Genomic DNA, 17,076 nt, shown 5'->3' on the forward strand with positions numbered 1-17,076 from the left:
ACATCTGAGAAAGTGTCTGGTTTTATGTTGAAACTTGGTGACATTTGTGTCTTTTTGTGAAATTGCTACCCAAACCAATTCAGAGTCAGTAGCTTTGACTGAGTTTCCTTTGTGTTTTAGGTAGTCACTAAGACCTAGAACACAATTTAGAACACAAAATGTCTGAGGATTGAGGAAGAGAAGAGAACCAGAGATTGAATTCATTTTACTTGTGTATTATGGCCCATATTTAGACTTCAAGGGAAGTTCTTACCAGCTGGTACCGGTGGATTTCACCTGACCTAACAACAGTCTTGGAAAAGTCTGGACTTTCTTGCATTGGCAAACCAAGACCATTGATAAGTTGTATTTAGAGGAAAACAATGTTTTTTTACATACTATTAAATACTTAATATTCAAAGCTGCTGTCTCAAAGGAGAAGTTGTTATGGACTAAAATTAAATTGTTTGGCTTCATCAGCATTTTGTGAACTTTGAATTTGTTTATGCTAGACTTAAAATTCACCAGAAGTCCAAGCGTTTAGGAGACTTTACAGATGTTTTTGGTGTAATTTTATTTTTATTATCACTCCTTTTAATGAGCTTTACTTTTTCAGTTTTATCCATGGGAGGTTCCACCTTTTATGTTGCAGTGTTGCTGCTGGGTCCTCAGGATTGGGTCCAGAATGCCAAAAAGATAATAGCCAACATTTCCTGCTCACAGTGAGAGCATACATGAGTTAATTTTTATCTTCTACAGAATAGTCAAGAAGCTAGTATGAATTTCTTATACTCCTGCGCTAAGAATTACTTGCACGAGCGATGGTTTGCAGGATTGTGGATTTTATTTTGGGTTTTGGACATTTGAAACTTTTTTCATTCTGCAATCACCATTACTTAATAGGTTGTTGCAGAGGATCAGAGAAAACTGCGTTATAAAACAAGCATGCACAGTGATGTTACTTTAAAAATGTTTATGTTTTGCCCTTTCCTGTGAGGACTGCAAAGAATTTAGTTGCACATACAGGCCTGCCTGTCTCCCCTCTGTTGTGTTTTATTTTCATTATGTGGGATTTTCTTAAAGTCAGCAACTCCCCATAGCCAAGTAAAAGATTTTATTACATGTTCCAGAGGGTAGTTTATTCTTATTCACAAAGGAAGCAAAACCAAAACAAAACAACCTTGAGGTGGGTACAGACTTGGATTGTGTAACTAAATTTTGTTTTCTTGTGGAAATGTTCCTTTCCCCTTGAGGGAAGACTCAAGAAACTAAAGCTTATGTATCTGACCAGAAGGTGGGTGGGCAAGAAATACCAGAGCCATATAAGGCTTCTCACAGCATAGGAGTACAGAACTACTTAATTCTGAACTTTTCTGTCTCTTTATTTCATTAAATCTCTTTCCTTATTCTTAATTTCAGAAGACTTCTTGGGCGCTTTGCTTTAATCCTTTTGTCCCATACTCAAAATGTTTTCAAGTCCAATTGTCAAATGTTCTTTGCTTAGGGGAAAATACTCCTTAACTCACTGAGTTTAGCTGAATAAGTCTGGACTGAGTATTTCACTCCTCAGATGTAATCTGCCAGTAGCAAGCTCTGGGCTGTTATGTTTTAGGCATCTGGAAACTTTCATGGGTTCACCAATCCCCGTGACTGCATTCAGTTGCATCTCTGAGTTACTGTTTAGTTAATTTAGCATTTTAGTTATATCAACCATGCACTCTTTCCCCCTTTCTCCCCTGCCCTCTTGAAAACTAAAACCCAGAAGGTTTAAAACCCAAATAAATTAGATTTCTAGACCCCAGGTAACCTGAGTGCAATGCAGGAGAGAGGCAGGCTGCAGCTCTGCCCCAGGTGCTTCCCACAGCACAAGGGCATCTTACATGGGGAAGGCTTACCTCACCCGGGAATTGCACAATTTCCCTGACTCTGTTTTATTTCTTGCTTGCTAGGGAGTGCTGGAAGAGCAACTCATCCTGGATGGTGACAGCGCTTATAATGCACACTTTGGGGAGAGCATAGCCACCCTCGGTGACATTGATGACGATGGCTTCCCAGGTCAGTGTAATTTCCTTCATGGCCGTTTCTCTGTCAGTGCCAGCAAAGCTGTGCCATGTAGCACTGTCAGTCTTGCATGGCTCAGTGCTGCGTGGCATCCATTGCTCCTCTGGATCTGACCAGCACCTGGGTTCAAACTAAGGATAAATGAATGTGCTTATGTAGAATTTGTGTGCTAAAGCCTTTTGTAGCTGACTGTTCTTGATGTCGGTTTAGTCCATGTCTATGCAGGTCACACCTCAATATCATTAATTGCTTTGCTTTCCATGCTGTTGTATTTTCTTCTTTTCCTGTGTGGTTTATAAAAGGCTTAAGATACCCACACCCTAGAGAAAACAGAAACCTGTGTGACTTCTTTTTTCTTTCCCATTTCCTTATGTTTCAAGCCTTTCTGGTTTTGTTGACATAGTCTCATTTCTTATCATGTAGTGTAATTAAGAAGTAGCTTCTCGCTCCTGATAGAACGTACTCTATTAATTTCTCTCCTTTTCTTTGTTCTCCCTCTGCTCCTTTCTCAGGCCTCTCAGCATGAGGCCCCATGCTGTGATAGCAATAGGTGAGTGCAAAGTTTTGATGCTGGCTCCTTTTCTGCCCTGGTTTCTGGCAGTGCAGATTAAGGACTTCTAAACAAAGACCAACTTAGTCAGTGTATGCCTGGATTTATTTCTTTCAGGCCACTCAGAGCACAGTATCCCATTAAGCCTAACTCAGCCCCGTTGCAGGTTACCCTCACCAATGGTGGACATGTTGTTCCTTTCTATTTGGACATGCATTTGTGTGTTCTTGCTACTGCTTGTAGGTCAGTTGTGGTGATGGTGAGACTGCAGAGGGAGTTGAATCAGTCCATTGGTAGGAAGCAGTTGAGAAAAGCTTAATTTTAGTAGCCACATAGTCACTAGGTCCAATTGGAAGTGGGATCATGCTTTCTACAAGAGTTTGCAGTTAAATTGGATCAAATGTACTTTGAAAGTGGACCCTCAGCAACCTTTTTCTCTTCTTGCCTATCCATTTAATATACCCAGCCTCTTTGTGAAGCCTTGGATTTTCAACCAGCCTTAATGTAGTGCTGCGGTAAATATTTTGCCAGTCTTGTCCTAGTTCACAAAGCTGATGTTCCCATGGGTTGGAGATTGTGTTATGAAAGGTTTCTAAATTAACTTTTTAAATATGGTTGCTGGTTAATAAACACACATTTTCATAACAGCACATGTTTCGAATTAATCTGATTCTGTGAAACATAGCCACATGTGTGTAAAAATTCATATACATTTGTGTGTTTTTTAAGTTTATCTTAACATGAGCTCTTAAATAAATCAAACAAGTTCCTTCTACCTAGGTTCACATGAGCTGCTGATCATCTTTGTCATGGAGAGCTGTTTTCCTATGGATAGCTGCATTCTAAAACCGGGAAAAAGTTGGATTAGTGGGATGAATTGTGAAATGTTTATAATCTGTACTGTTTTACAGATGTTGCCATTGGAGCACCTAAGGAGGATAACTACATAGGAGCAGTGTACATTTACCATGGGGATGCCAATGGTATTATACCTCAGTACTCTATGGTATGTGACACTACCATTTACGATACCTTTCTGAAGTCACTTTCTGAAGACCTGCAGAAATAAACCATACTTAGGAGTTCCTAAGTTCCTCATCATCACTCAACATCCTTTTCTCAGTCTTGATTTGAAGGTGGCTTCTCCCAGAGTTTGTCTATATCTATGCTGAAGGGTAAAATTATGTCAGTCAGGAGGTATTTTTCACTCTCTTTTGTTATAGCTGTCAGCTCTATCTTCTTGAAGCAAACAAAGTCTTAGGGGCTGAGTGTCAGTTTTTAGAGATAGTACTGATGCAGAGGAGAAATGGAAACCCTGGAGAGGTTAAGCATAGAAATTATGGAGAGGCCCGTGGGGAGTTGTGGGGTTGCACTTTCTTCCTGTAGAAGCAGACTTTGTGAGAAGGAAGAGATACTAAGTGTTCTTTTGTGCCTTACAGAAGCCTCTTTACCCACCTTGTTGACCTTCTTGCATTCTGACAGTATGTCACAGTATGTCACTCCCAAGGCCATTCTTGGGAGCCATTCCCCTGACCCTCTATTATGAAGTCAAACCTTGTCTGGGATATGCTATATCATCTTGTGCAGGGATGACATAGTGCAATTTAGCTGCTGTAGCCGGGCAGTAGAGATGATAAATTTATGCTCATGCTGCCCAACATGTGTCCACTAGTCTCTCTCTAGCACATTTCTTTGTTCAGAGAGCCTGAATCTTCCCTCCCTCTGTGTGTTTGAAGTTCTGGTTGTTTTGTTTTGTTGCTGGGTGGGATCCTTCACAGTAAATCAATTTAAGCAGAATTAAAGAGTTTAGTGGTTGTATTGGAGGTTCTTTTAACAGACCATAAAAGTTTAGTCCTTCTTCCTTTTACCATGTATGTGGCATGCACTGCTTTTAAGAAAAAAAGGAAGTTAAGTGACTCTTTAGTACATTTTAGAAGTATTCTTAATGTGTGGCATGTGGTGGATTCTGCCTATTTTTGCCAAGAGTCGCTGTTTGGGAGGTTCTTCTCTGACTGTTGAAAATCTTAGAGCTTTCAAGCTCTTGCTGAAAAGGATGGGGGATTTTTTGGGTTTGTTTTGATCATTCATGGGAAAATGTTACATTTTTTAAGGAGGACAGATCATCAGGGTGGGAAGCAAAACATCCTGTTTGTGATCTCTCCCTCCCCACTGGAACAAGGCCAGCAGACACAGCACATGCGTCTCCATTTGGTCAGTGGGAAAACACCCAGCTCGAGAGAGTGGCAGGGTACAGTTGTTGACCCTTGATACCATTCCTATGGTTGTTCCATGTCCTGAGGCAGCCAAGAGGGCACCACTTACAGGCAGTATCTCTGTGCCATTTCCCAGTGTCTGCTGCAGGGCGCTGGGCAGACCACCAGTTCATGTCCTGCATGCAACAAAAACTGTGTAACAGCTTCAGCTCTCTACCTACCTGTCCTGAATTTGAACCCAGAGGTGAAAGACTTGTTGTATTTTATTACTGTACTGCTGATCCATCTCAATGCTGTGGATTTCCTTTTTTAAATAAGCTGTGAGAGGTGGAGGGAAGGGACCCTGCAGGGTGTATATCTTCACCCTTTTCATTTTGTTAGCTCTTCCCTCTCGGTCCTTCCTTTCCCCCTGCCGCTTTCCCACTTGTCTTCATTTAAATTGCTGATCTGTGTAGTTCTTTGTACCTTCAGCAGCTTCAGTGGCTGCTATTAGCAGAAGCAGCTTAATTGGCTTTGTGCCCTGCTGTTTTCATTCATGGTCCTTAAAAGCATTATACCTTTGCCTTCTAGGCTGTAAGAGCAACAGATGTCTTCTGAGATGTTTGCAGGTTTGATTTACCACCCTAACTGGGACCCCTAAAACTGCGAAGCAAGTGTAATGTGGGTATTCCAGTTGTCAGTGTTATCTACCCATGAGTAGGATCACTGGTTTCCCATTAAACTAACTGTCAGGATATCTTTCTTCCCTTCAGCTTATATTTTTTTCCATAAATTTCCCACCTAACTTTTTGTCCAATATTACATTCTTTTATGGGAGGACCAGGAAAAGTTGCTTGCATGTCACAAGCTGTGAAGCACCACCAACAGCTTCGAAATTACTTCATGGGGCAGGTTTCCTCTGTCTGTAACTTCTGCAATCAGAAGTTGATTTGAGTTCAGGTCTTGCACTAGTGGCCCAGCATAATGAATGAAAGCTGAGAGAGTTCTGATTGCATTCTTAGAAAAGGAAATTTTGATATATTAATTTGCTTCAGACAAAGGCATTTACAGTGCAAAGAATTTAGAGAAAGTTTTTGTGTTAGTAATTAAAAAATGAAACTATGTTAGAAGTTGGGGAGACAGAAATGAGATACAACTTCCAAACTGACAGAAAATACTCCATAATATCTGATTGAAACTGGAATTTCCAAGTGGGATGAAAATTAATCATTTTGACTTTGAGTATGCTGGCAACCTCTGTGAAAGGAAATGGTTGTGTGGAATTTTCTGTTTCAATTAATCATTAATTTTGTTAAGATGCTTCTTGAAAATTCGATTCAGAGAAACTAAGGTAATGGAAAAAAACCCACAAAAAATTAATCTCTTGAATGCAGTTAAATTTTCTCCCTCTGCGGAAATCTGTTTGATGTGTTCTTTATTTTGCTTGGGTCTGCATGAGGATTGTTATGCAGGTGTGTTTTTTAATCCAAGTCAACGCTGGCCTCCTACTAACCCAGAGCAGAAGGGCTTCCTGCAATTGACAGCCTTCCTGTTCAGGGCTGCATAAGTGAAGTGCGAGACTGCAGGTGTGCGGCACTTCCAGCCCATGGAGAAGAGACCCAATGTCCATGAAAATCACGCTTGAAGATTTTCTTTTGTTTGGCGGGCTTTTTTAGAGGATTCTGTGTGTTGCTGACTGATTTCACTTGTGTTATTTCCACTGCAGAAGCTGTCTGGGCAAACAATAAACCCAAAGCTGCGTATGTTCGGCCAGTCCATATCAGGGGGAGTTGATATGGATAGCAATGGTTATCCAGGTATGTATGCTACTCTGGCATCAGGAGCATGGGGAAAATACAGCAGTAGGCCTAGAAAATAGCAGAGCTAGGTTGTTTCCAGGTTGCTGGTCCCTACCATTGCAGATGGTCAATGAAGCTGAGCTGCTTTTTCCCCTTCTCTTCTGCTACTAGAAGCTCCTGGTAAAAATTCTAGGCAATTACTTAATTCAGGTATTTTGGCAGTTACAGCGATTGAAGATTCAGTATCTAACCAAGGTGTAATTTTCTTGAAACTACTCAGTCAGGATGGCAGTCTTAAAATAACCCAAAAAGTAGACAATAATATAGTAATGTTAATAAAAATCAAACAACGAAGCAGAGGTGAAGTAACATCACAGACCTAATCCTCCAGTTATAATACATATGACATAATGATATTTGAAGGGGCAAACTGCCTAAGTCAAAAAACATGCTCTGTGGTATAGCAACTGATTTGAAAGAACTGAATTCTATGCCTCCTTTGTAACTGTCTCGATGTTACAAAAATTTCAGATATGACTGTTGGAGCCTTCCTGTCAGACAGTGTGATACTTCTGAGGTGAGATGACTGTATTTTTCACTCATTGTTGTCTTTTATTTCTTTGCTTTCTGTTTATATCTTATGTGGTCTTAAGCCCAACCAATTAACCACTCGAGTTTCCTCCCTAGTTTATTGTGGCCAGAAGAAGCAAACTAGGTTACTGTTTAAGCAAAACCTTAGACATGAATGGTGTCAAAGAATGCACAGTCTAGTTTAAACAGCAGAGTGAGGGGTGACAATACATAGAACATCCGGGACTGTGAAGAAAAAGGGTTGGAGCCAGAAGGAGATATGTTGCATCTCAGTGCCTCTTTAGAAAGGTTGCCCCAACTTGTGAGGAGGCTTCTTCATTATTCCTATGTTTATATAAAGTAAATAAATTGTGATTTAAGGGAATGCAGTTGAGCAAAAAATGAGCTGTGTATGATGCCAGGATGTAATTTTGCAAGTTATAATGGGATGCAGAATGAAATAAGAATCTTCAGGGAAATGAAATAGAGATACATTTTCAATGCACACAGGAGTTGGGCTGCTGTTTCAAGTTTATGAGTTAAGTGCAATTGCTTGTTCCATCTGATAGAAAGAGGTGGGACAGCTTGGTTCACCAAATTGTGCAGATGGAGAATTAGAATAGGAGCGAGCTTGAGATGCACAGACTTGGGAAAAGAGTTTTTTTGCCGGTAGGTCTGTTGTTACACTTGTTAATAATTAATAAAAGAAATGCTTTCAATACTTAGATGTCATTAGGAATAGAAATCACTACTAGGAACTCCAGCATCTTAATGGAAGATACAGGGATGTGGTCACACTGGTAAGACAAATGCTGGAACTGCAGAATGGATGTGCTAGCCTCCTTCCTGTTCAAGGCAGGAAAAACTTGGCTCTGTTTCCCTTGGAATCAGTTACACAAAAGAAAAAGAAAAAAAGGAAAGGAGAGGGAAGAAATACCCTTGATGATCAGCATGGCAGGTGGGCAAGTCTTCTGAAGAGTTTTCTGTTCCTTCATCATGCACATGCTAATTACTGCTTCTGTGAAAAAGTGTGCCGTGCCCCAGGTGGGAATTTGCAGCTCCATATCTCTGAAGCTGCTGAAAAGAAAACTGCGTTTTTCTCCTGTATTGATGTTACTTGCAGAGGGGGGAAGACAAACTGAAAGGCATATTGTGATGTTTAAAACCACATGCGTCACAACAGCATGATGACCTCTGTCAATGTTTTCAGTCATACTTGTGTATTTCTGAGGAAATTAGTGTATTACTGACTGACTTTGTGGGCAGCCTGATTAATTGTTGCTACTGCCAGTTTCCAGTGTGTCCCTCTTGCTGTTAAGATTCAGATTAGGGTAAAGAAATCAACTTTTTCTTCTCCTCCTCCTCTTACCCCTCCCACTTTTGTGAAGACCCTTAGCCAAAACCAACAAATATTTTGCCAAGTGATATTTAAAGGCTTTGGTGGAAACCTTTGGTGACTTGGGGCAGATTGTCAGCATTGTATTGCTCACATGTGTGCGGTCCTTTGACAGATGCACTGGGATTTTTTTCCCCAGTGAATAACCAAGTGAGATGAGACTAAGGAAAAATCACACAGTGCATCATAGGTGGAGAAATATTTTTCTAGATCAACTATAGCACTTACTCTTTTATGTCTCCCTAAACATTCAGAAAGAGCATTTCTTTGAAGGTGTGAAATGATTGCTCACTCTTTTTCCTCCTTCCCCCCCACCGCATATATTTCTAGGGCTAGCATTTATCTTCATCCGCCATCTCAAAATGTGAACTTGCACTGTTGTTTCAGGCTGTGGTAAAAGAGTCTGAGCAGCTGTCTTAGAGATTGATGTGAATCTTGTTCCAGTTGATATAAATTAGGTGTAACCACAGTCCCTGCTCTCTTCTCCTCCCTCTCCCCTGCCTCTCAATTAAGTGGCTTGAGGAGTGATCGTCCTGAAGTGGTTTACGAGCTCTGGCCTTGCATGGCTGTTGGGACTACCCTGGAACTGAATCTGCTGGTTGCTGCACATTTTTTTCACTATTGTAGTTGGTTTTGGAAGAACATGTTCATGTTGATCATGTACAGAATTGAAACCAGGAAGAATAACACTGAATTTTTGGGCTGAAGTCCTGGGCTGGAGATGACTCAGGAGAGTCTGGTTTTCTGGGCTGCTGGATCTTCTGTGTTGTGTGAAAGAGGAAACTGTTGAGGAATACGTTCAGTGTAGGTATCTCAGGTGCAGCTGCAGTGTGAGCTGCAAATTGAGCTCTGGGTGGTGGGAGCCTGAAGCAAGAGGCTGTGAACCACTGACTTTTTGCATAAGAAAAATGGAGACCACATGGGGACCTGTGGCACAGCCAGGCGACCAGACACTGGGAGACACAGCAGGAGCCAAGGACTCAGGAGGAAGAGCAAGGAAGAGTGAAGACTTGCTTGGAGTGTGAGGGTATAAAAGCCCAGGGCATCCTTTGTTCTGGATCCCTCCTCAGAGGCATCAGCTTGAGCTATTTCTGTGTTACTTTGCTGTGAATAAATGGCTTTATGGAACTATGGGAAACCTGGTATGACTACATGAGAGTGGTGTGTGTAGGGAGTCAAGTGGGGCACCTGTCAGCTCACTGGAGCCACTGCAAAAGGGATTTGGTCCCACCAGTTAAAGTCTCTGGTGGTGTGAGTGACTGTGTAAGTGCTTCCTGAATGGTCAGACAGGGAAGTTTCCTTAACAAGACACACCTGAGACTTAAGGGACTCAGCTTGCTCTGTGATTCTGGCTGAGGTCTCCCTCAGCCAGGAGTAGTGGTAGCAATAACCTGGTGCTGGAGTTGCAAGGGTAGAAAGCTTTTGTTCACAGTGCACTAGGTAGCTATTGAAACACAGTTCAGCAGTGTGAAGAGTATTCAATCCTTGCCACTTGTCAGGAGGGAATTAGCCAAATGTCCCTCCTCCAGAAAACACGTATGTAGTGTTTGTTGTCCCTCTTATACTGTCGGAAAAATTATATATGAATCCATCTCCTACCCCTGTGCTCCCTCCTTGACTTTCAGGTCACAAATTTGACTGTAGACCATTCTGTGGAAACCTATCGTCTCTTCCTACCTGTCCCTGACCATCCAAGATGGTTAGCAACCAGTCTCATTTGCATGAACTTGTTGTTCTTGTTTGCTGTTCTACTAATTTTGTTATCCTCCAACAACTTTTGCTGGAGATGATGATGATTATTATTATTACACATTACTGGTTTCCCTAGCTGCCTGCCTGCAGTCTGTATCCGAGCACTGAACTTCAAGCTGATATTACTGTTTTAATTTAAATGCTAGTAGTCCTTGCCAGCTAGGTCAAGTGGTAGTTTATTTTACAGCTCAAAGGTACTCTCTTATGTTTCCTGTCTGCTTGAAATTGTGTAGTTTACCAAATTTACTTTCTTTTCCTTTGGCTTAGAACTTCCATCTGGTCACTCAATTCTACTTCTCTGTTGATCTCCAGATCCAGGCCTGTCATTACCATGGACATCTCCATTTTCCTGCCCGTATCTATCAATATCACAGCTCCTCAGTGCCATGATGGCTTGCAGCTGGTGAACTGCCTCAATGTCACTACATGCTTTCGCTTCAGTGGCAAGCATGTTCCTGGAGAAATAGGTAAGGTACCTGTGCCAGCCCCGGGCAGTAACAGGTTGACCTGGAGTCAAGGGCTCTCTTTGTAGTCAGTAACAGACCTTTTATGGGAAATAAGTAGTTTTAACGTGAATGTGGAGTATACAATTCCAGAAAGTTGGAGGCTCGAGAACTTCCTTGGGCAGGTTTTTACCTTCTGATGAGGCTGATGTAATGCTGAGGCAGTTTCTTCCTCAGTGAAAGGAGGGAAGTATGTCCTTAGGCTTGCTACAAGAATAGAGAACATAGCTTTCGGAGTTCGTATTCCCTGTTTACCTCTTGACCTTCTGAATCCATATCCTCCATCAGTGTTATCAGAAAGCATATGAAAGATGATTTGCTCTAGATTAATAGTTTTTGCAAGTCTACAAGGAGCTCTTGAAACAGACATGAGAAAATCCTTTTCTGTGCATCAGTTTAACTGTCTGTAAAGTGACTGTAAATAGCCCAGTCTTTTACTGATAACAAGAATATCTTTCAGATTAGTTCATCTCTGTAAAACACATGGAGTTGCTGAGGTGAATGGAATTGTGTAACGTGTAATTGTGCAAACCTTTATGTCTTTGCTCTATTAAAATACTACTTATGATTTTTACATCCCAATGTTTACAAGTCTTAGATATTGTGTGAAGTCGTATGGGACAGATACAGCATTTTTAAATATTTTAAGGCCTGAGTTAATTTAGTTCGTGATGTTTTACCTTTGTGGTGCTTTAGGAATGGCAGAGGACTTGCACTGTGCTATTCAGGGAAGATGTCTCAGTCTCACAGCATGCTCTGTCTTGATAGTGAGCTGGGGAAAGCAGTGCCTCCTCCTGCTCTATGCCCTGCCTTTTTGAGCAGGTAGTTGAGAAGGGTAAGTTGCATCTGTGCAACCCAGTATGCAGAGCCTGCTGCAGTATTTTGGTTTTAATTAAGTCAGAGAAGGAAAAGGCTTCTTCTACTTCTTCTGCCATTCACGTGGGGTGAGAACTATAAGCAGCTTGTCACTCTCACCTGAACAGCTCAAAACAGTGGAATTACCAAATTTAGGGTTCCTGTGTATTCTAATATACTGATGCAACTGAGACTTGAATTTTTATTTTTGCACTTTTTCTTTCTCTTAGATGACACTAAGCAGATAAATACATGCTTTGATAAAGTATTTTTTGTGCTGCCTGCTTCTCTGTCAATTAAGAAAACACATTCCTGAGGGTTCTGAGAGATTGTTAATTCCTCTCTGAAAATCACCAGATAGATTTTCTGAATATCTAGCTGTTCTTGTGTTCTTGAAGTACTGTTTCAAATGTTTCCTTTGCTTCAATTTCATATCTCTGGACCTGTGGCTAAGAAGTGAACTTCCTTTTTTTCCAATCTAAATATCTGTTTCCCTCATTTACAAAAGATCTATCTTCCTGTTCATCATGTCTTGTAAGAGCTGATTAAATTTCTCTGTGTTGTCTTACAAACTGTACTTCTGATGATTTATTGTGGTGAAAGCACATAAGCATCCTCTTTGGCGAGTAACATCCATCTCATTACAAGAAATTTTTTTACTATTAAGTAGATTATTATAAAACTTCCACCCATTGTCCTTTCATACAGTGCTTGTAACAAAATGATTTGTCTTGAAAACATTGCAGCCAGAACTATCTGACTGTATAAAATCCCTTCAGGGTATGATTTGGATAAAATATCTCAAATGAGCTTTCAGTTAGTAATCTAACAGTCAGGCCATTTTAATTATGTTGCAGTTGAAGAATATCAATTAACAAAGGGTAGAACAAATAATGGAAATATTGTAATAGTTCCTCTCCTGTGTGGTTAAATGTGGGGGAAAAAAACCCTAGAATATCCCTGTTAATGCATCGTTGTCCAGTTCAGACTCTGAAAGGCATATGGAAGTGTTAAAATGTTATGCCAGAATTTTGTGGCTAAAAGTGTTGGGATTGGGATTATTTCATCTTTGGGTGTCTGGGGGTAGTCTGTAAAGTCAGATGGTGCAAATGTGGTGCTCATCTGGAAAGTCACTCCCCTAGGGCTTGTCAACGTGGATACTCGAGATTGCTGCTTACTGGTGAAAAGCTTAGCATTTGTCTTGCTTTTGGGCAGCTGAAATTGGTCATCTACTGCATAACGTTTAGAAAATCAAGCTGAATGTGCCGGCAGCATTCTTCTGTGGCAAATGTGTGCCTTCAATGCTGATTTGAATGTGTGGCTATTTTGTTAACTGGCATATGAAGGAAAGTCATCTTCATCTAGCACTACTTCACGCTTGCATATAAACATTCCCCATCTTTCTTTTGCTTCTTCTTTTTCTAGTGGGAGTTGCAATACTACTGGTCGTGAAACAGCTGTCTGGGGTTCTGTGTTTATGGACACTGCTTGATACTGCCAATGACAGTACAATTTCCATAAAGTTGTTTCTTTCAGACTATGGTCTTCAGAAGTATGAATTTATTGCTGAAATGTTTTTGTCTGAACAAAGAGCCATGGCCAAGGGAAATGTGCTCTGCACTGTGTGCCACGCATTGCCTCAGTGCTTGCTGGAGAGCTAAGCGTCTAGTTGTATGTCCACTGACAGAGACAGCCTCCAGTATGTCTTGGAGGTATGAGAAATACAGTATTTTAAGTTTTCACTCTGTCACCTCAGAATCTCACTCAGGCTGTTCCTCTTTCACTTAAAGGGCCATTGCTTTGTCTCCTGTGAGGTCTCTGTATCGCCAGGAAAGGCAGGGACTAGAGAAAGGCCTTTCCTAGCTTGAATGATAAGCTTTCAGCCTGTTCAAACCATGCACTTCTGGGTGACCAGGACAAGAAAAGAGACTGCTGCATCTCTGTGCGTCAAGGGCTGCTTCTGCATTCATCCCTGAAGGAAAATGGAAGTAAACTTGGCCCGCAGTCTGGATAATTTCCTCTACAATAATAATAACAATAATAATAGTGCCATTATGAGAAACGGGTGAATTTTAATGGCTATGAAAATGAAGGGTTTTGGTCATTTGACTAGAGTTAGGCAGATACGTTAGAAATTGCTTCAAACTTTCTCCTGTACTTTTCATTTAAGATGTGCATCACTTGTGTGTTGATCTGTTGCTAGGGTACTCCTCATGTCCCTAATACTGTTGCCTGAAAAACTGGTGCAAAATTTAGTGTAGGATTGTTTGATAGTTTTACTCTATTTGAACATGTTTCTAGGACTGAAGTAACATGCCTAATCCGAAACTTTTCAGAAGTGGACTCTCCTCTTCTTAACTGTATGCAGCTGTAGTTTAGTGCAGGAGTTTTATTCTATCTGTCTCTTATTTTTCCAGTCTATTCAGATGCAGGAGTGAGTCAGTGTTACCTTCAGAGTGCCTCAGAAACAGGCATGCTGCAGGAATGTGTTCAGTGTATGGAACAGCGAGGATGGCTCCCTACTTAGAGCCAGGGACAACACTATGAGAGAGGATTTGAAACAAGGTTTGAAGTAATGGGAAAAAAAAATCATTTTGGAAGAGGACGGAGGGAATGTCCTATATATATTCTCATTTGCTAGGGTATTTTTTTTTAATACTTAAGAATTTTCTTTGCAAGCAAAGTTCATGAATCATTTTCTCCTTGAAATTACTGGCAGAGGCACCAAAGAAACACATTCCTCTTCTGATGGCTTTTTGTTATTATTTAGTCATTTCTTCATTTTTTTCATATGCTACCCTTCCCCTTGCCCCCCACAAATTGGTACTATAGCTAGTAGTTTACCAAGCAATTACAGATGTGCTTGTTCCTGCTGAGCATTTTGCCTCCTGCTGTTTGTGGGTGTGTCATTATCTGAGTGGGTGAGGATGGGATGTGCTGAGTGGCTTAGAGTGTGTAACCCCTCCGTTAGTGCAGTCAGCTGTGATTTCCATTTTAGCTTGTGGGATACCATGGCCTGATCTTAATCTCTTCTAACTCCTTACTGCTTCAGGGCTGCCATCAGCAATCAGGGATGACTTGCATCGTGAGTACATATATGCCATTTAGGATGAAAATCCACTATAAAATGCCTGCTGCCATTTACTTGGTGCATCTTGTACTGGCTGGAGTAATTCACCTGGTCTGCTGGGTGGCGGTACTCTTGCAGGTATGACCAAAAATTTCTCAGAGGGAGCAGTTATCGAAGCTTTTAGCCATTTAACTTTAGTTATGGAAAAGGAGTAGTCATTAGAAGAATTGAGCCCTTCTGAGGTCATCGAACCCATACCAGAGTTTTATTTTGATTGTGTGAAGTTGGGTGGGTAGATCCCCAGAAAAAAAGTGAGAAAACTCACTTAAAGCTGCTGGACAAATGTTTGAAGACAGGACCTGGAAGAGTTAATTTGCTACGAAAAACTTGCCTCCTGTTCTTCTACTGGAGTGAGCAGGAGGAACTTAAACCACCAGCAGTGATAAGTTTGGCCAGTTATCTCCTCACCCGGGTTTGCTTTTTGGAAGCAACAAAGCTGGGGAGGGCGAAAAAAAGTATTCATGATATTTCAGTTTTTCCACTGATATGACTTCATTGAATACAACACAGAAACAAGTGATAATAAAGGGGAGGCAGGGAACCGTACTGATTGGACAGTGTCTGGGATCTTTAATCAGAGGCCTGGTGCAGGCCTCACATTGGGATCCTTTTCCGTGCCTGCAGTGAGGAATTGTTCAGTGTCGCTAATATGTCACACTATCACTGGAGACTTTACAAGCCTCCCTAGGCATCCCTGCAAGCTCTGCAGTCCTTTCTTCCTTTGGCCCTCCTCCTTCGAAGAGGGCTGCATCTGTCCAGAGGGCTTTTTGCCTCTGTGTAGCAAAGCCTGGGTTTACTAACATGTTTTCTTGTCTTTAATTTTGTGATATTGGTGCAGATCTTGGCATTGCTTGCATGCATATGCATATGAGATCTTGAAATTAAAAGGGAGACAGTTGGGGATGAGTGTGGGATATGCACACCTCAAAAAAAGAAAAAAGTATAGGATTTTAAGCAAGCTAAACCCTGTCTTTCTGATAAGGTGATGCTTTTTAGTAGGACTGAGTAAATACCACTTTAGTGAGAGTTTTTGGTCATGAGCTTGTGAGTTTGAAATACTTTCAAGACATTATCTTTCTAAGCAAGTTATTCTACCAAAAGCAAACAAAAAAATGTTCAGGTGAAGCACTGTGATGGTAGTTAGGCTGATTCCCCAGTTATGGCTTTTCATAATACTTAAGGTTTGTCTGGTTGCTGTGCCCTAAGCTTTTAGTCAGAATGCAATGCACTGCAAATGAAGTGAAGCTAGTTTGAATTGTGTGAGTTTATAAGTGTTCACAGAGACCTTTGTGCCAAGTTTTACGATGTCATTGAATAAATTCTTCAGATTGGTGAAATTTTGGTAGAAGAATGATTGGAGGTGATAGCATTAGTAACAGTGTTAATTCTGAGTAATTAGGATTTTCCTTGATTTAAAAAAAACAACAAACCAACAAACCAAACTCCATCACAAAAGCACAACAAAACCCACCAAAGACCCCTTGGTGAAGTTTGGTATGGTAGACCTCAGTCCAGGAATGTGTAACATTTACATTGATAGTTTATAAAATTCTGGCTTAAAAGAAGTTTACATTATGGGGGAGCATTTTATTTGACATCAGTCATTTAGAACTTAAAAGAAAGCCAAAGCAATAATTTGGCAAGCACTCTACCTATGTAATGAATTGGCACAGGAACTGGTGCTGTCTGTCCTTTACAAAGTTTATGAACAAATTAAGGTCTTTAATAGTGAGCCAATATTTTTATTATTGCCTTGATAACTGAAATCAATACAGGCTGTGGTCTGTGATTAGTGAAAGGACCTTAGAATCAGTATTTACCTTGTGTGTATAAAGCAGCAGAACAAGTGCTCATGCTTCTGTTGCAGTTTCATTGCTCCTGTGCCTTTAACAAAAGGCGAGGTGTAGTCAACTTGGATTATTCAATCACTGTACAAGTACTTGTTGTGGTTAAAGCTCAAGTGGCAACTAAGGACCATGTAGCCACTCTCGCTCCCCCACCAGTGGGATGGGGGAGAAAATCAGAAGGCTAAAAGTGAGAAAATTCGTGGGTTGAGGTGAAGACAAGGTAATCATCTACAACAGTCTTTAACAGTCTACAACTTCCTCATGAGGGGAGGAAGAGGAACAGGCTCTGATCTCTTCTCAGTGGTGACCAGTGACCCGAGAGACTGGCATGCAGTTGTGTCAGGAGAGGTTTAGGTTGGATATTAGAAAAAGGTTCTTCACCCAGAGGGTGATTGGGCACTGCAACAGGCTACTCAGGGAAATGGTCACAGCACCAAGCCTG

The 17,076-nt window shown here is 41.0% G+C and overlaps 1 protein-coding gene across 1 annotated transcript in view; it reads left to right on the forward strand.

Annotated features, from left to right (window-relative positions):
- Positions 1-17,076, forward strand: part of ITGA9 (integrin subunit alpha 9) — a 219,326-nt gene that overhangs the window by 32,399 nt on the left and 169,851 nt on the right. The window contains exons 10-14 of the mRNA XM_027675915.1: positions 1,929-2,034; positions 3,502-3,596; positions 6,509-6,599; positions 7,113-7,158; positions 10,612-10,766. Of these exons, the coding sequence (XP_027531716.1) occupies positions 1,929-2,034; positions 3,502-3,596; positions 6,509-6,599; positions 7,113-7,158; positions 10,612-10,766 (493 nt within the window). The remainder of the gene's footprint in view (positions 1-1,928; positions 2,035-3,501; positions 3,597-6,508; positions 6,600-7,112; positions 7,159-10,611; positions 10,767-17,076) is intronic.

Source organism: Neopelma chrysocephalum, unplaced genomic scaffold, assembly GCF_003984885.1.
Source record: "Neopelma chrysocephalum unplaced genomic scaffold, ASM398488v2 Primary Assembly neopelma1_26, whole genome shotgun sequence".
NCBI lineage: Eukaryota > Metazoa > Chordata > Aves > Passeriformes > Pipridae > Neopelma > Neopelma chrysocephalum.